Below are 19,415 nucleotides of genomic sequence, written 5' to 3'. Positions count from 1 at the left end.
TTATAAAGCAAAAAAACCCAGTAATCATATACCAGCCTAAAAGAAGTACTTTTCAAATTTTAAATGGATTACACATTATTATTTCAGGACATTTAAGCAAGGTGAACTGGTTGAGGCTTAACTTCCAAAGGATCAACTCCTAAAACTTTACCTCACTCCAAACCCCTAACAAACTCAAGTCATAGGAATCTCCAATTTCTGTAGAAAAATAAGAAAGTCAAGTATATGGCTTCCAGAAGAAGTTACATTATCAGGGTCACTGATAATGCCAAGAGAGAACATCTATGTTCCTCTCTAAAAATCCTTATGGTAGAGACCAGTCTCTAAAGTGATGGCATTTGGAGGCATGGCTCTTGGGACGTGAATGAATGATTAGGCTCTGCCCTCGTGAATGGAACTGGTGCCCTTATAAAGGGCATCCCAGAGAATCCCTTTGCAACTTCCATCCCGTGAGTATACAAAATCTATGACAGGTTGTGAATCCTCCCTAGACTTGACCACTTAAATCTTCTGGTACCTTTATTTTGGAATTCCCAGTCTCCAGAATTACCCAATATATTTGTTGTTTCAGTCACCCAGCCTATTGTATTTTTGTTTTAGCAGCCCCAATGAACTAAGACAGCCACTGCTAGTTATTTGGCACTTCAGTGAAAATTGGAAATAGATACCACTTCTTCAGGTAGATACGGGCCCTCCCTCAGAGGAGGAATCTACATTTGCCCCTTGAGATGCCTCAGTACCCTGGCACTTAATATTTAAATCCCCACCAATTAATATACTGGTAAAAGTACAAATATTTTAGGTGTTACAAATTTTAAGCTTCTCAAAGCCCTATCATTATCTTTCAAGGGCAGAAATATACATGTGGATGCACAGTAATCACTAATGCATTACTAATGCTTACTAGGTCGTAGCACATTTCTAAATACTTCATATCATTTCATAAGAATCAAATGAAATAATTATAGCATAAAAACCAAGACAGACAGATCAATTAATTTGTGTGAAGTTATTATCAAGTCATAGGAATAGAATCTGAACCCAAACAGTCAAATACCACAGTCCTACTCTTTAAGCATAAATTATACTCCTTTACCAAACTGGTGAATAGCTTTGTTCAAAAGTCTTAGTTCTGTAAAATAACAGTGGTTTAAATTCTAGAATTTTAGACCAAGAGAATGAAATTTAATAGGATGCCAGAACTATAATCCTTAAAATCAAATGCCCCAAGCCTTAGAGAAATTCTTTCAAGAATATATACTATTATGGGGCCTCCATGGTGGCACAGGGGTTAAGACGCAACCTATGAAGCTATCCACAGCCACTGCAGCACGTGTTCTATCCCCAGCCAGGGAGCTACCCACATGGTGCAGCAGACCTCTGCTGACTTGCCCGCTGCTCCCCTTAGCAGAGTATTTCAGTCAATCCGCCTGTTCTGTGCCCCACTCTCTCTGGTGAAACCTCACCCCCGCATAGCTCTGACCTGAACCCCAGTTCTTGTATGCATAAATAAATAAAAATCTTTTAAAAAAGAATATACTATTATGATGAAACATGATTTTGATTCCATGATTTAAAAGGTCAAACGATTTTAATTTTGACCAACCCCGAAGAATGGTCTAGCATTTTAATGATTAGCATTTTAATCCAGATGACCAATGTTACAAAATTATAACATTTCCATTTTATGTCTAAAATCAATAGTCTGTCGTAAGCTTACCTTAATTTTTTACAATTTTCTTTAAAAGCTCCTCACATTTTAGCAATAGAAAACATTTTGAAATCTCTTTATGAATTAATTTTACTTAGTATATGATAACTTAATATCATAACAATGAGAATGAAATCTTTTTCAAAAGCAAGAAGATAACTGAGGCTTTGTAAATAATTCAATAAGGATAACATTCTATCAAAAGTTAAAGCATTCTTAAAAACTGTCCTTAATATTTAAATCACCACCAATTAACATAGTTTTTCCAAATGATACATATGCATAAAGTAAGTTGTTTCATGGAGTCAGCTTGTTTTCAATTCTGTTATGGATTCATGAATACTGACAATAGGAAAACACTAGATATTTTAGAAATTATGTCACTTATGTAGTAGTAAGTTTTATATTTCTGTAGTGACAACATTCACTGGAGTGGTTCAGATGAGATCTACTATATAAATCCATGTAGAGAAGAAATAAAGAAAAACAGATGATGAATTTTAAAAAATGGATGATGCGCTGATAAAATAATGTGTCCCAAAACAGAGCAACCATTATCTCCAGGGCTGTATGGTTATCACCTGTGCCAATATTTATCTAACAAGATGCTGGAGGATAAATTTTTAAAGAGAATCAATTTCCTTCCCTGCAAAGTAATTTAAAACATTTTTATATTCATTTATTTAAAATAAACTATGGAGCGAATATGACAAATGTGCATGGATGAAGCATTAAACAAAATTTCAAAGGCAATTTTTGTATGATATGACATGGAATTTTGGGAGGTAATGCATTCACTCTCCATGGGATAATTACATTTTAAAGGAAAATTATGAAACAAACTGAATTTCAATAATATTTGCTTCAAATTATATATGAATATATGTGTGTGCATACAGATACCCACTTGCTCTGCGGAATAACTGAATGAGGGCATGTGGGTGGGGCAAGCAAGAACACGTGCTTATATACTGCAGTACTGTGCCTTCTTTACTTTGCCAGTGTGTTAAAGAGAGTAAAAGAAATACTAGATACACTATTTCAAAATGTACAAGTGTACTATCTTATTTTTATGAGTTATACCAATAAATCAAATGTTTTATTCTCTGGGAAAATATGGGAAATTTTCTCATTTTAAACATTTCATAAAATAATTTAAATGCTCCATAAAATAGCATATAGGCAATATATATACCAACAAATTACGGAATACCAAACAGAAATTCTCTAAATAAAACTGTATTATATCCTGTTTAGAAAATTTACAATATTAAGTAGCACATTAATGATTCTGACAGTCCTAAGATTAAAAACAAACATTTACTCAATTACCTATACTCAAGATTTGTCAAATTATTTGATCTTTTTGTTCTGCTTAATCAAATAGATATGCTGTTTTTAGAAAATACTTTGGGAAACATTACAAATAGTTTCTTATTTCATTCCAATGCTTGTGTCTATTTCACTAAAATTTATATAGTTTTAAATAAACAGACTGAAAAGAGAAATAATTATGGGTCAAATAAAACTTTAAAGTTAAATAGTACAAGGTTTTCAAAATTAATTCTGAAACTTAATGAAGTTTTGATTTGTTATTTATATATTTAAAATATATAAATATATATTCAAATATATTATATATATTTTTATATAATAATATATATAAATATATAAATATTTAAAAACAAGGTCTCTAGAGAAGACTAATAAATATACACTAGACTTTAAGGTTATAGAATAGGATTTCCTTTATGACTCAAGGACCTAAAGACTCAATAAAAATAGAAGCAAAAGAAAGTATACTTTTGATACTAAAACTAGGTAAGTACTAAAATTCACTTTTGGTTTATTTCTTTACTTGATCATAACTAGAAATTTCAAAATATAAACTGATATAAGTAGCATGTATTTATTACTCTGTTATAACCTGATTATATTGTTCTAAGTATGATGAAAACATAAGATGTTTTAGGTTTATGAAATAAAATCACAGGTAGTAGGGCTTTTTAAATTAAAAAAATTCATAAAACAATCATTAATCATCTACAGTAAAATCCTATTTTCTGAATTTGGCCTTGACAGCAGAGATACAATGTGAGTACAACTTAGGTTGAGATTTCCCACAATGTTTAAACTTGACTATATCATAATTATAAAAACCAGAAATTATATGGAACTTTTTTGGGGACTTCTTACTGTTTCTATTCACCAACTCAAAATTATCATTCACATATTATTTCAATATTTATTTTGTGTTATCTATATTCCAGGTGGTAGTCTAGGCATTAAAGTCACAGAAGCAAACACCTTGAAAAATTTTAAATCCTGGCTCCTATATAGTTTATGCTTTAGCTCCATGGGGAAGCATCTAATAAACAAAGACACAAAAGGTATCAAGTGGAAACAAGTGATCTGAGATAAATAAAGCAGCTTAAGGCAATACAGAATGTCAGGTGTTGTGTGTGTAAGAGGGTGGGACATACCTATTTTTAGGTACTGGTCAGGAAAGTTTGCTTTAAAAGGTAATATTTGAGCAGAGATCCAAAGGGAGTAAGGGAGAGAGTTTAGTGAATATCTGTGGAACAAGTTTCAGGACTGGGGCTGTAGTGCCGGGGCTCTGGGGCGGGCATGTCCCAGGACTGCAGGAAGGCTGGCGAGGCTACAGGCGGGATGCCCATGGAAGACAGATATAGGGTCAGGGAGGTAAGTGGTATGATGGGGAGGTAGTAGAGAGTTCGTAGGAATGCAGGATTTCAGATTCTATTCTGAGTGACACGGGAAGTACACAGAGGGTTCTGAGAAGAGTATCACCATCATACTGGCTGCTTTGTGGAGAATGTACTGGGAGTGTGAGGGAACAGATGAAAGTCTCAGTAAACAGAACAGCAATTCTAGGTGGGAGCACAAGCTTGTCATCTAAGCAAATTTTAAGTAAATTTCAGTAAAAATTTTAGTAATTTTTCCAAACCTACTCCAGGATTTATTCTAAGATAAATTTGACAATGAAGAGGTCTTTTCTTTGAACCCGTTAAATTTACAAAGAAATAAGCTTTAGACAGTAAAAAGCACTGTTTAAGTGAAAGATTGATTACTAATCATCAGAACTATTCTACTTGGCTCTTGATTCAGATGAGTCACCAACTAGGTACAATTTAGTTTGTGGAGCCCTGTGGCCCCAGATGGTGGGAATTTGTTTCATCAAAGTAAACATTAAAAAATAGGTATTGAGTATACACAATTTCTTTTTTTTAAAAGGAAAATTTTAAAAAAAGGAATTATTTTTTGAGGGCAAAATGGCTCTGGATTTAGCACAATGTAGGAAATACAGAGCAAATGCTTTAAAATCACATTAGAAGTTCTGTGTCTGCTGAACTAGGAATAATACTCTGATGATGAGATTTGTGGAACATATTAGCCAATGGCTGTAAATGAGCTCACCGATAAATGGGATGGAAGCCAGGGAGTCACCAGGCGGGCTGGTACTCGAGGCCTTCCTCTCCTCCATTCTTTTTATGTGGACCTCGCGCCGCGCATCATTGGGCAGCCAGCAGGTAGTATCTGACCCAGTCTCCTGGTCATTCACAGCCAGGATGTAAGACTGATGCCTTAGTGGCTGTGGTGTTTGGCGACCGGATGGAGGTTTTTCTCTTAGGATGACAGCATCTTTATTATCCAAAGTATTTGATTGCTGAATTTCAGCCTCTTGTAAATTTATATCTTGATTCCTCTGAGTGACAGATAATTCTAAATCTGAAGTGCCAGAATTCTCACTTATCAGAGGGACAGGTTTAACAGAAATTCCAGATTGAGAGTGGGTTTTCCCAGCCTCCACCTGGTGACTGGGGGCGTTCTCGGTTCTTAACCATGTCTGTTGATTCAATAGACTGTTTTGATGCAAGTGATTTACTGGTCTTTGGTCTTTGATAGAAACAAGCGAGTTCTGGCTAAATGATGGTTTTGTGACATGTGTAGAAGGCGCTTTCAGAGAATTACTGCGGACTTTCACAAGAGGTGACCTGTCTTGTGAAATACCTCGAGACTGTGACATTCCACAAGTAGTTTGAAAATTTCTGTTTGACTGCGGTGGTTTTAGATCTGGTGGAATTTTTTTGAACTGAGACGCAGAACCCAGTCCTCTGCAGGTCATTCGCCTATTATCAGAATTAACACTTGGAGCCACAGTGAAATTTGAACCTCGAAAAGGTTTATGAATTTCTTGTTGCCTAGATCTTTCATAAATGCCTCGTCTATCATCCTGTTCAGTAAAACCACTCCACTTATAAGTCTGTTTTCGCTCTCCATTTGAATCAGGTATTTGATTTTCAGAACTGACATTTTCTAAAGTTTCACCCTGCCCCTCAATATAATCCCATGAACGAGTTCTATGATTACTAAAACTAACAGCTGGAGATGTCAGTGCTCCTTGAGATGCACTTCTGGGACAATACTTCATTAACACTGAATCCTCCAGCCGCTCCTGGGACACGCTGCGTTGCCGGATCTGGACAGACTGAGGCCCTCGGTCATGAGAGGTGCTTCGACGTCGTACCTGCAAAGTGGTGCGGTTTGGTACCACCTGATTATAATCTGTTGTGCTCTGAGATGCTGCTCGTAAGCTATCTAGTCTTTCTTGAATTGTCCGACAACCCATGTGCAATCGTCTGTTATCAATATACTCTTTGTAAGTTTTATAATTTCTCCAATCTATGTGCTGATGGGTATTTGGAGAATAATGATTAGCAGATACAGAAGGAGAATCCACAGCTTGAGGTCTACTGCTTGAGATCCCTTCTGAATGTCCACTGTAATTGCCAGATTTAAGTAAAATTCCAGAAGGCTCCAATGACCTGGCACCTGTTGTCTGCTGAATTAGGTGGGCAGTGGGAATTGATGATGATGGTGATGTGGTTCTTGACACATTTTTTAAAGAGGTCTGTTCATTTACGCCATACCTCACTTCTTCAGTTCTATGTGAAGGAACTGTATGGTTGTTTCTATTAGTTAACAAATCTACAACCTTCTCAGAAGGCACAATGACAGTCCTTACACTTTCATTGCAAACACACACTGCTGTGTTTGACTTTGCAACATCTGTTGGTGATGGAGGCACTTGTATTTCCATTCTATAAGCCCTGGCAGGTTGTGTCAGTACTGGTGTACTGGTCTGCTGTTTGTTCGAAGATGAGTCTGGAGGAGATATTTCAACGGGCTGTGCCATGGCTGAAGGGGCAGATGGCAGCCAAGGATAGCAAACTGGTGGTGGTTCAGGTATGTTGCGGGCATTGCCACTGTAGGCTTCGTTGCCTTTCAGGTAGGCATCCTGAGAATATGCCTACATGGAAATGAAAGAAAAGTGTCATAAAAGTGTCATCTGAGATTCATAAAATGGACAGTAATTTCTGTTCTTACAGTGCACTGTTGTACAGTGCCCTACCTTGTTCTTGAATGACATTCACTACAGCATGCATGCAAACACACACAAAGTTACTCCAAAAATTGGAAAGGGGTTCTCTTTCAGAAATCAAATAAATTGTAGAATTTGCAACAAATAGAAATTAAACTGCTCATTTCTCAAAAGATCTGAAACATATGAAATTTTCCTTCAACCAATTAGATATAGTCATGTTACTCCTAAGATTTTCCCCATTCAGGTTTTATGATTTTTCAGCAGTCGGCAGGTTAAATGGCTGCCTAATAAATCTCAGCAAAAGAAAATTTTGATCTTTTGCCAGAGTGAAGGTGAAGGTATTAAAAATCTTATTCAAATACATTTTAAGCACTACTGTTATCATAAATATAATTGAAGTGTCTTGTCAATTAATGATTACTGAATCACTAGAAATATTGATAAATTAAATCTTTAAACAGCCATGCTAAATATTTTAATTAGAGATGTATATGCATGTTTAAGAAGTCAAGCACATACATTAGAGATCTGAACATGAAAAAAGATAATTCATCATTTTTATATAATTTGTATTTTTATCTTAAGCTAATACAAAATAATAATGTACAAATTTATTTGGTCTCTTTCACTGATCATAAGGAGACATTATTATAAATAGGCAGGCATGCACCTCAAATAATAACTATCAACTGTGAAATTAGATAACAATATTTGTAAAACCTTAAGAATAACTGAATTTGAATAGCTATTCTACAAAACACAGCCAATCAATGCAACTCAGGACTGTGTTCCACATCAGAGACAGTTAGGTGTGATGTCATATTATATATCGTCCCCTAATCAAAACAAGAACAATTCGAGACTATGATCTTATCCTATCTTTGCATTAGACAGCTAGCAAAGCTCAAGTGCAGCCACAAACATAACACAACAGCAAAGTATTAGGGAAAGAAAGAAGGTGAGAGACTTAAAAAAATACAAGTGCAGATAAATATTTATGTTTTAATGCCAGTTATGTACAGGATACAAAAGAAAACCAAACATAAAATAAAAAATAAAGAAAACCGCATGTCACAAACACATTCTGCAAATTAGTAAGATTAACTCTATCAAGGGATTGCTCTAAGCAAACTCACAATTTTAATAGATTGACTTATTACAAATTTACAAAACGTTACTTAAAAAGCAAGGAAATGGCTTCTGTGCATTTCTTACCAGAGCTGTGACATCCTTTGTAAATTGTAGCTAGCAGAAAATAGGAAAACATAGTAGAAGCTGCTTACTGACATAAAGACAGAATCATGTTGTCATATTGATGCTGGAAACAGCAAGCTAAAAATACATCTATACTGATTTCTCTGGAAGGTACCAAGAGAGGTAAAGGGAAGTGAAGCATAAAGAATAACTTCAGTATCCTTCTGAGCATCTTTCCCCCAGGTTTTTCTCAGGTTCTTATTTGATTTGTCTACCATTCTTGAAAGCAAAATACTTCTGGTGACATGCATTCCTAATAAATATTTTCTTCAATATGCACTGCTGTCTGATAACGTGCTACAAAGCTTCCCTTCCACGAGAGCAACATTGATGTCTCTCATTTCCCCTGAGCTTCTTCCATCTCTGCTTCCAGATGACGAAACAAATGCTCTATTATGCATTTAAAATAGTACAACCTCCTCCTTCCCCTGTAAATCAGAGCATAACCATAAGCTGTCAGCTGACTGCTGTTGCTATTCACTATGATTTTGGAAAAAAAGAATGACTGTTTTTATCAGATACAATTCATCCCCAAATTAAGACCTTTTAACACTCTACCTTTTGTACTGTTTTATTAGTTGTGACAATACTGAACAGACACAAAAATATTACTCCCAGCGTAATTCATTTTAACTTACAATGAATATTATAGAGAATAAACTAGAATGCAGTGAGAAATTAAGATAAAGTAAATTAGGACCAAGTTTAAAAAAATGCATGCCATAATATCTTTAAGACACAAATACAGTCAATTAAAATATGCATTTTAAGTATGTGCACTAACACAATAAGCCTATCTTTTTAATGCTGATTATATTCACACCAATATAGGAAACTGTGTCTGGATGAGTGAACTCTGTTACATTACATCCCACAGCATGTCTGTGTGATTTTACTAAGCTTCACTTGAAAAGAAGTAGAAGGGGCGTGTTCTGTGGAAGGGAAAAGCTGGTTGGTATACTTCTTGGCTTCTCAAAACCTCTACTACATTAATATGTTGTAAAATTTGAAAGGATAGTGCAAATATATTTGACCAAGGAAGCCATTTTTACCCCCCAGAGATTGTAACATGATTTGAATTTCTGCTGGGAAAGGTTGTTCTAGAACTAACAATTTAAAGATTATTATCCTTTGAATAAAGGACTACTATTCTTTATTCAAATTTAGGAAAGAATATTATTCTTTTAGTAAAAGAATAAAGTCCCAGTCACTGGAACTATAACAATAGTTCTAACTAACTAAATGCTTAAAAAAAATATTTGACACACTTCAAACAACTCTAAGAGTTCCACATAACAATCCCTAAATACTCAACAGTCTATCATCATTGGTCCCCATTTCAGGGTAGTTATGGCTAGAGCGCCTTAAATATACACACATATACACCATGAATGAACAGCAGACTGAGTTGAGTAAACAGAATGCCATACAGGTATGGTACTGTTGTTTAATGTAAGCAGATATAGTTGAAATAAATGCAGTATGAATTCATTCCTAGAACATCACTGAATTTCCTCACATTTTCTTTTCAGTTTATAGCCCATTACTCTAAACAGACACTCTCCCTCCACCCCATATGTATCTTTTTTTTTTTTTTTAAGTTCCTCGTTATGAAAAAGTTTAAGACCCAATACTATTCAGTCAACATCATGGGAAAATTAGCAGTGTCCTAAGGCCACTGTAGCTTAGTGTATGGCCCAAGTAAAACATGCACATATCTGGGAATAATTCTGGAACTATAAATATAAATTCCAGAATAAATTTAGGGAAGTTAGAAAAAGGCAATATGCATTTTAAGGGATTCTCTTCTTCCATGATGCTTTTAAGAGTTCCCCTAGAAGATTAACTGTTTACTAAGGAAAGTTCCAGGCTCCTTCAAGGAGGAAAGCATTCACATGGCTGAGGTAAACACTGGGTGGGTCATCTGGAATGATTACATAACACCCAACTCTTTTAGGTGAACATGGAAACCACTGATAAGGTTTTATATTCTGGGAATACAGTTGAAAACTCTATAGTCTGCTCATAGCTGTGATGGTGGCATGCTTTGTCTTGGGTGCTTGTACCAAATCTTTCTTTGAGACATTATGGTCTACAGATGGATGTTTTAATTATGCATTGGGAATCTCTGAATTGTCAGTGGGCACCAATTAAACAACATAAGGGGCCTCCCTGGTGGTGCAAGGGGTTAAGATGCAGCACTATGAAGCTATTCGCAGCCACTGCAGCATGAGTTCAATCCCTGGCCAGGGAGCTACCCACATGGCACAGCAGACCTCTCCTGACTCACCTGCTGTTCCCCTCAGCAGTGTATTTCAGTCAATCTGCCTTTTTTGTTCCCCACTCTGTCTCTGGTAAATCCTTTCACCCCCATCATAACTCTGGCCTGTACCCCAGTTCTTGGATGCATAAATAAATAAATCTTTAAAAAAATAAACAACATAAAATACTATTTAAGCATAATGATGCAAATTTATATTCACTGGTAGTGATGTAATCATCCTACTTTAATTTGAAATGGCGTGGCCTAGAGATTTTTGAAAACAGTATCATAAGAATTTCGTAGTCGGCTCTTAATAATGCTGATTTTTACATTTGTTTTAAGCCCAAATGAACACTTCATAATATATGCAGATGTTTTAGTCAATTTAGACAAAATTTAAATTTCCCCAACTGACTTGTCCTGTGAAATTAATAGGATATGACAAAACAATTTGAGCCAGTTTTCTCATCTAGCCCTTTAAATCCCTGTCCACATTCTTTCTTGAATTTCCTTCACTCCTATACTTAAGTTTTCTACCTGATAGCAATTAAGTAGTTTAAAAGTTTATATTTTAAAAGTAAAGTTATGCCTAATAAAAATAGAATCGGAGCAGCTCTATTATGTCTAGAGATTAAAAGGAGGGGCGGGGGCACAGAGAGAAAGTAAGAAAAGAAAGATGACCAACTGAACTCATTACTTGGCATTAGAATTGTAATAAGTATGTTAAATAAAATTTAATATTAACAGTCTGGATCTTAAATATAAGTAAAGTGCCTAACAGTAACTAAGTAATTCTAAAATAATCTTTCAGTTTAATTTTAGTAGAGTTGCATCAAAGTCAGTATCACATAACTATAACTATGCTATCCCTATACTATGTTTACTCTCTAATAAATGGTAAAAAGGAAAATGAAAACAAAAGAAGATCTGCAGAATAAAAAAAAAAAAAACAAACTGATAAGATTAAAATTCCTTCCTATCATTTCATTGTAAGCAGAGTGATCTGTTAAATTTAAGTTAGTTTAGTGATCTATTAAGTTTATCATAGGTAAATTTTAACTATGATAAAAGCAAAAATAACTACAAGTCTTTCTGTATGGTAAAATATATGACAGCTGTGCCACAGTGAGGGTGAAGGGGATAGTATATTTTATACCTTTCTAAATTATCAAAACTTTTCTAACAGTCATGTACTATTCTTATAATTACTTGAAAATAGATTTTAAAAGAGAATAAAATTACAGACATGCAGAATATGAAAGCACCCTTCAGAGTTCCTACTCTGGTTTCCCTAACTCAAGGACAAATTTGACCCACTTGACAAATGAGTAGCTCATTTTAAATAGAGTGTTCTACTGATTATGGAACATATTAAATACTTATTTTGAAAGTAATTATAGTAGATCTAAAGAAAAACTTAAGTTAAATTACATTTTTCATGTACAGCACATATTCACCAAGTGGCTTATACAGCCCAGAAATGAGAGAGAACAAGGGCTCCACACTATTACTGTGCGCCAGTTAAACTCCTCATTTCAACCCAGAGGGAGTACAGGCGTGTGGTTTAAAGGCTTTAGTCTCAGATCTGTCTGAGTTAAAATTCTAGTGTTATTACTTTCTCCTCCCTGTTAAACTGGAAAAGTTGATCAATCTTTCTGTGTTTAACACAGACCAACACTGAGTAGGCTCAACACTCTCCAGCCAAACATCAGACAGACGCACAAGTCTCCACAACTATCAGAACTGATCAACCTGAATTATAGTTTTGAACTTGAATTTTGGGGCCAAATACTTAACAAAGTATCTTACAGTACTGGATGAAAAGCAGAGGGTAAACACCATTTCAAAGGATAACAAAACCATTTGTTTTTTTGAAAATGAAACAGGAAGTGTTTTTTTGGTAATACTTTAAAAATATGAAAAATATATATCATTATAAAATACTGTCAAAATGACTAAAATGAATATAACAGGATTCATAGTTAATCTACAAAATACACGTTGGTTGGAAAAACTAGGTTGCCGAGCATAGGAGTACTATTATCTGCATTTGTTTAATAACATAATGAATTATTTCTAAATTTACCATACGGTTTTTAACATGGTATCACTGTTATCTATAAATCAGGAAATTTATTTTTATATACTGTCCTTACATGAGTAAAATTTTAAACCAAATGAAATTTTCTAAGCCACCTTTCAAAAGTGAGCTGAGCATCTCTAGAACAATCTGGTTCATTTGTCCCTTCGGGAGCCTAAGCTCCATGCTTGGGTCAATAATTTTTATAATGGCTGTAAAATATGAATGTTTATTCTTTCTATATAATGAATATTCCACTTCACAGGGAGAAATACATCTTTAAAAGAAATACATCTTTGTATAACATTAAAATCAACATAAATATTTCTGAGAGTCCCTTATTGAACATTTTAGCTCTATGATCTGTTAGAAGTATTTCTTACATATGTTTTTTAAAATCCTAGGTTTTCTTTGTGTTTTAAAATAGCTTAAAAAATGACACTTGTAGATACTCCAGCTAAAAATATGTAAAGAGAAGGCAGTTGCCACATCCTAATGTCCTTTAGGGAACATTATATGGTAAGCAATAATCATATAAATTTCTTTGATTTCCAAATAAATGATCTGGCACATTCATCTATGAAAGAAGCTTAGGTTTAAAGTAAAATTCTCCTTTACCATTAAGGGTATATGCTATTAATATCTTATGATAAATATAATTGAAATAACATATTTTAAAAACGAACTGTTACAATATACCAGAAACCTTTACTGATGAAGCTGGTAGATCTGTGTACTCAATTAATCTACTGATCCCAATGTTCCCTGTATTTGCACATTTTGAATTTTATCTTTACTTTAAATGTATTCATTCCAAATAAAACATAATCAAACCAAGTAATCTAATGATCTAATGATCGCATCATCAGAACATTACTCCTTCCAGTACTGCAATTTCTACTGTTCCAGCGCCTTCACCGTGGAAAGGAAAGAATCCACTGAAGATGAGAGAGAGTTTAGTTTGGAAGTGCATTCTGTATCAGTCATTGGACTGCAAGGCAGATTGAAGGGGAAGGGCTCGCTACATGCCCAGATGATCTAATCATCATGTCTGTGTAATGGAACATGACAGAATCCCCTATTTACTGCTCATCTATGACATCCATTGCCTCCAATGGTTATGTCTGCTGCTCACTCACTAAGCTGAATTATCAGGATAGAAACCCCACAGTGAACTCCATCTGCCTGGGAAAACTATAGGGGATAGCTACACCTTCCCCGTTGCGATCCCTCCCAATTCCCTGTCCTGAAAAAAGGTAATTTGTTATCAATAAGAAGCTACTCCTAAATGAAAGCAACCAATTTGAAGAACATAAGTTGATCTTCACGGACTTTAGCTAATTATATTTTACACGACAATGAAGAAATCAAATCATTACAATCAGCTTTAGTGGTATTTTCTATAAAAATGCTTACATAAGATTATTTAAGACTTTTTAGTGAGTGAAGTGCAACAACTGCCTTACCAATGAAAAACATTCCTATTTCTACTCTCACCACAAAGATTCCCCAAGTTTCCTATTTTTCTTAAATGGGGGAAAAAAAACCACAACTATTTACCAAAAGGAACTTAAAAAACACACAAACTTCAATGGCCATTGCCATTTCTTAGATTTAATTGTTGGCTTTCAGTGTGTTCTAAATGGTTTTGCTCATGCTGCTTTATTCTACTGAGCTGCAAAGTCAAGTTAGAAAAAGTATTATTTTCTATAATGAAATTTATCTATTTTATCATGTTTGCCTTAAGCAATACTTAACATGAATAAAGGAGTTAAGTATTTCAATCAATTTATTTTTGAGAAAAAAAATTTTAGACTAAATGCAAAGTTTTAGGCAATATAGCTACTTCCCTTTCTTCATGAAGACCCTAACAAAACTTTCCTTCAATTGTGAACATTACTTCTGATGCAGTGAATTGATACTATTAACCAAACTGCTTGCAAAGTAAATTTACAAACAGTTATATTTATTGGAAAATTGGGAAATGTCCATCATAAAATTTCTGTCCTTGTATATAAAAAAAGATTCTAATTCCTAGAGCTATGTACTTGTACCCTGAGCTTTGGCGTTTGGTCAAAGGACTATTTATATTAATAAAACAATGAAACAAACTCTAGGAATTCCATTCCAAATGACAACACTAAACATCACTGTGTAATCAATGAAATAGTCTCATGTTGCTTAACTTGACAATATGATTTTTTTTGGAGTGTGTGTGGGGGGAACAGAATTCAGACTGCTAAATGAACCAGAGGGGTTTTTTCCCCCTTCAGAATCATTTTTTATTCAGTCAACCTCCATCTTAAAGGATTTTTATTTTACAACATTCATGACTATAAAAAAATTTATATTTAAATAAAACTTACCACTTGGAGAATATCTTCATCTTTTGGCATAACACTAAGTTCTAATGTTGTATCACTGAAATTGAATACACATATATTATTTTAGGGGAGGTGAAAATGTTTAAGAAAGATATAAAAGAGAAATAGTTAACTCAGAATATTTTTAATTGTTAATGAGTTTAAATCGGTTTTTAAATTCTTTACTTTTCACATCCAACTCATTAAAATGAAGTTGCTTTTATACATATAAAATAATTCCATGCAAAAGAGAACACCCTGCCATATGTTTGAGCTATTCATAATCTCAATCAAGTCTTCTTTATGTGTTTCTTATTTAGAAACATAAAGAACATTAATTAAACAGTCCTGGAACAAAACTTCTCAATATATAACTATTCATTATTTTACTTCCATGTATAGAAAAAAATTTTAAATTTTACCATATTCTCACTATTTTTATCCAGTTAAAAATATATTAACATAAGATTAACCAAAGAAACCACAACAAATTTAACATTTTAAACAATATTAAATATCCTAATTTTGAAATATTCCCTCTTGCCTGCAGAGTTGAAGGAGACCAAAGTTCACTATCAAGACTATCAAAATCACCCCTTAATTTTTTAAAAACAATACAGCATCTGAACTATTACCTTTCTTCTCTAAACTTAATTTTAAAGTTTTTACAGGAATAGCTCAAAGTCTTTTGGTACTACAAATTTCCTGTTAAAAATTATAGAAGTTTTTCTAGGTTCAAAAAAGTTCAAAGGAATAAATTATACTGAGTAATGAGACCTGGAAGTACATTTAAACAAAGCAAGGATAGCAGTGCTTTTCCCATCAAGGGCTTCCATCAATGACCTAACAATTTCAGATAGTATTTTTCCTCAATACAAGCTGAGATTAAGAAACAATCCAACAAACAACAACAACAACAAAAAAAAAAACTAATAATATACTGGTGTCTTTTTTATGTAGATAGATGTGAACCCTTGTTTCTAGGTTCATAAAGGCTGAGAGAATAGTAAGCCAATAAGAATCACAGGTTCAAATTAATTTAACTAGTAAAATATGTAGGTACTTGTATTTCAATATTTAGAGTTGGTAGAAAATACATACTGATGTTTAGATAAATTCTTCTGCAAGGATACATTTTTACAATAATACACTGCAGAATCTCAATGGCTTTGTGCTGCATTATCCATTTGCTACCAACTGCAGACAAAAGGAATACAATTTTTTTAAAATAAAATAAGATCATGAAAAACCATTATTTCTCTATTTTTCAAATTGGTTTATTGGTTGGTTGAAAAATTAAGGCTGTAATAAGTGTTATTACTCTGAAAGATGAATTGCACCAGTAATAAAAAATTTGAATGCGGATTTTGAGGAAAACAACATTAAGTATTGTTACTTGAAGAAATATTTTTAAAGAGACACTAATAAATACACTAAATATCCTTAAACTATATAGGCTGACAAAACATATTGACATATTTATGGAGCCAAATTATTTCAAGAAAAAAAAATCTGCATGGATCGCTCGAGGCTTGATCCCCAAGTGTCCTCAATACTTTAAAATCAAACAGGTATACCTTGAATCCAACATTAGAGGTAAGATTTAAGATTTACTTTCTCTAAGAATCTCATTAAATATTAAAATGGTTAAGGAGAATGCTCTGACATCAATAAACCATGATCACATCATTTAATTGCAAAAATGACAATGTATTAGGACATTAGTATGAATAATTTAGTGCATGAACTGCTTTAGACATGGTTAGAGAATCTTGATAAAAAACTACAGAAAATAAAGAACTTTGCTTTAATTTAGACAGGTGGGTAAGGCTAATATAAAGCACTGGGTAATCAAAAGTTACTGTATTAGACCAATGGAATCGAATAGAAAATCCAGAAATAAACCCACAGATTTATGGTCAACTAATCTTTGACAAAGGAGCAAAGAATATGCATTGGAGCAAAGAAAGTTTGTTCAATAAATGGTGCTGGGAAAACTGGGTCGCTACATGCAAAAGAATGAAGCTTGACCACTACCTCACACCATACACAAAAATCAACTCAAAATGGATTAAAGAACTAGACATAAGACCTGAAACCATAAAATATATAGAAGGAAATATAGGCGAAACACTACGTGATTTGCACATCAAAGACATCTTTACAGACACATCACCCAAAGCAGTGATAGTGAAGGCAAAGATAAACAGCTGGGACTACATCAAATTAAAGAGCTTTTGCACAGCAAAAGAGACAATAACAAAAACAAAGAGAAACCCCACCAACTGGGAGAATATTTTTGCACCCAACACTAATGATAAAGGACTGATCACAAAAATCTGCAAAGAGCTGATGAGACTCAACAACAACAAAGAAAATAATCCAGTCAAAAAATGGGCAGAAGAGCTTAAAAGAAACTTCTCTGAAGAGGAAATGCAAATGGCCAACAGGCATGTGAAAAAATGTTCAACATCACTTGTCATCAGGGAAATGCAAATCAAAACTACCATGAGATACCATCTTACACCAGTGAGAATGGCACATATTAAAAAAACTAGCAACAACAAATGTTGGCGAGGGTGTGGAGAAAAAGGAACTCTTCTGCACTGTTGGTGGGAGTGCAAACTGGTCCAACCACTGTGGAAAGCTGTGTGGAGATTTCTGGACCTACTAAACATAGAGCTTCCATATGATCCAGCAATTCCACTCCTAGGTATTTACCCAAAGGACACAGAAACATCAATTCCAAAGAACACCTGCACCCCTATGTTTATAGCAGCACTGTTTACAATAGCTAAGCTTTGGAAACAACCCAAATGCCCAAAAATAGATGACTGGATCAAGAAGATGTGGTACATATATACCATGGAATATTACTCAGCATTCAAAAAAGATAAACACATGCAATTTGCTGCAACATGGATGGCGCTGGAAGGGATCATGCTCAGCGAAATAAGCCAAAAAGAAAAAGAAAAATACCGGATGGTCTCACTCATAACAGGAATCTAGAAAACTTAAATAAGGGACCAGGAAAATGAATAACTATAAGAAAGTGAAAATCAAAATCAACAAAAAACTACGAACCAGAGACACTTTTAGGGGGGCGGGGGCGGGAGGGGAGGGATTGGGGTCAGAATGGGGGGCTGCAATTGTATGGGGAATATAACAATAAAATTTATAAAAAAAAAAAAAGTTACTGTATTTAAATCTGGAAAGAACCTCTTACAATAGTAATAATCTGGGAACCAGATCTCAGAGTAAAGACCTATTTTTTACAGAAATTTAATCTCTGTGGTTTTCAATTTCTTCATAACTTAAAAATGTTTTCTAGGTGTATGACAGAGAGAATAGGATTCACTTATCCTTGAAGTTCCATAGATGGTCAATCTGTATTTTCCTTTAGAACTCAAAATTCTATCATTTTGTAGAATGTAGGCAGACAATGAATTAAAAGAGAATTTCTTACTGTTGTGGTTAAGACAAATACACAAATTTTAGGAATATTATTCAATAAGCTATTTAAATATAATTTGTCTCAGTATGATGCTTTAAAATAAATTATATATGCATTTATTTATATATTATAAACAAATTATGTTTCTCACTTCATATAAAAATGAGTAACTTACAGTAAGTCTAAAATATGTGCCTTTGGACTCAACTAGAGAATTTTAATCACAAATGTTAAAATTTGCCACAGCAAAGTCACCAATTAAGCTATCCTCACATATTTTATACTTAGCAACTTTCAAAAGCATTATCCACTTTAAGGGAAAGTTCCATCATCACACCTATTCCTTACAGTAATACAAAACTGTGTTAAACATACTTGCTCCACTGATTGGTAAAACCCATCTTTGGCCAAAATTAATCACATTTCATGAATCTTACCTGTTCTGAATTAAAGCAATTACTTGGGAATAGGTCTTTCCAATAACACTTTCTCCATTGACTTTTATAATTCGGTCACCTTCAAAGAGGAGTAAAAGAACATATGAGGAATTTCTTATAGAATTCACTTCTGACCCCCTATTTCAAATTATATTACAGGGCTATAGTAATCAAAACTGTATGATACTGGTACAGAAACAGATTCACATATCAGTGGAACAGAGTTCAGAAATAAGGCTACATATAGTTGGTGAATTAATTTACAACTCAGAGGAACCAAGGATATAAAAGGAGAAAGAATGATTTCTTCAATAATTGGTATTAAGAAAATTGAAAAGACACATGCAAAAGAGTGAATCTGGACCACTTTCTTACACTATACAATCTAAATGTCCTTCACTGAATGAATGAATGAATGAATGAAGAAAATATATATATACACAATG

The 19,415-nt window shown here is 33.9% G+C and overlaps 1 protein-coding gene across 6 annotated transcripts in view; it reads right to left on the bottom strand.

The window, feature by feature from the left end:
• ARHGAP21 (Rho GTPase activating protein 21) overlaps positions 1 to 19,415 on the bottom strand; it is a gene marked incomplete at both ends in the record, with an annotated part of 101,942 nt that overhangs the window by 23,504 nt on the left and 59,023 nt on the right. For 3 of the 6 annotated variants that reach the window (XM_084253877.1, XM_084253878.1, XM_084253876.1), the window contains 3 exons: positions 5,150 to 7,043; positions 15,082 to 15,136; positions 18,970 to 19,048. In XM_084253877.1, coding sequence (XP_084110003.1) covers positions 5,150 to 7,043; positions 15,082 to 15,136; positions 18,970 to 19,048 — 2,028 coding nt within the window. Of the gene's footprint in view, positions 1 to 5,149; positions 7,044 to 8,333; positions 8,364 to 15,081; positions 15,137 to 18,969; positions 19,049 to 19,415 lie in introns of all 6 variants that reach the window. The other 3 variants (XM_084253875.1, XM_084253874.1, XM_084253879.1) reach the window with 2 other exon arrangements.

This window comes from Talpa europaea (assembly GCF_964194135.1).
Source record: "Talpa europaea genome assembly, chromosome: 14".
NCBI classification, from domain to species: domain Eukaryota; kingdom Metazoa; phylum Chordata; class Mammalia; order Eulipotyphla; family Talpidae; genus Talpa; species Talpa europaea.
The sequence above is the reverse complement of the archived record's forward strand: the minus strand, read 5'-3'. Positions and strand labels throughout refer to the sequence as shown.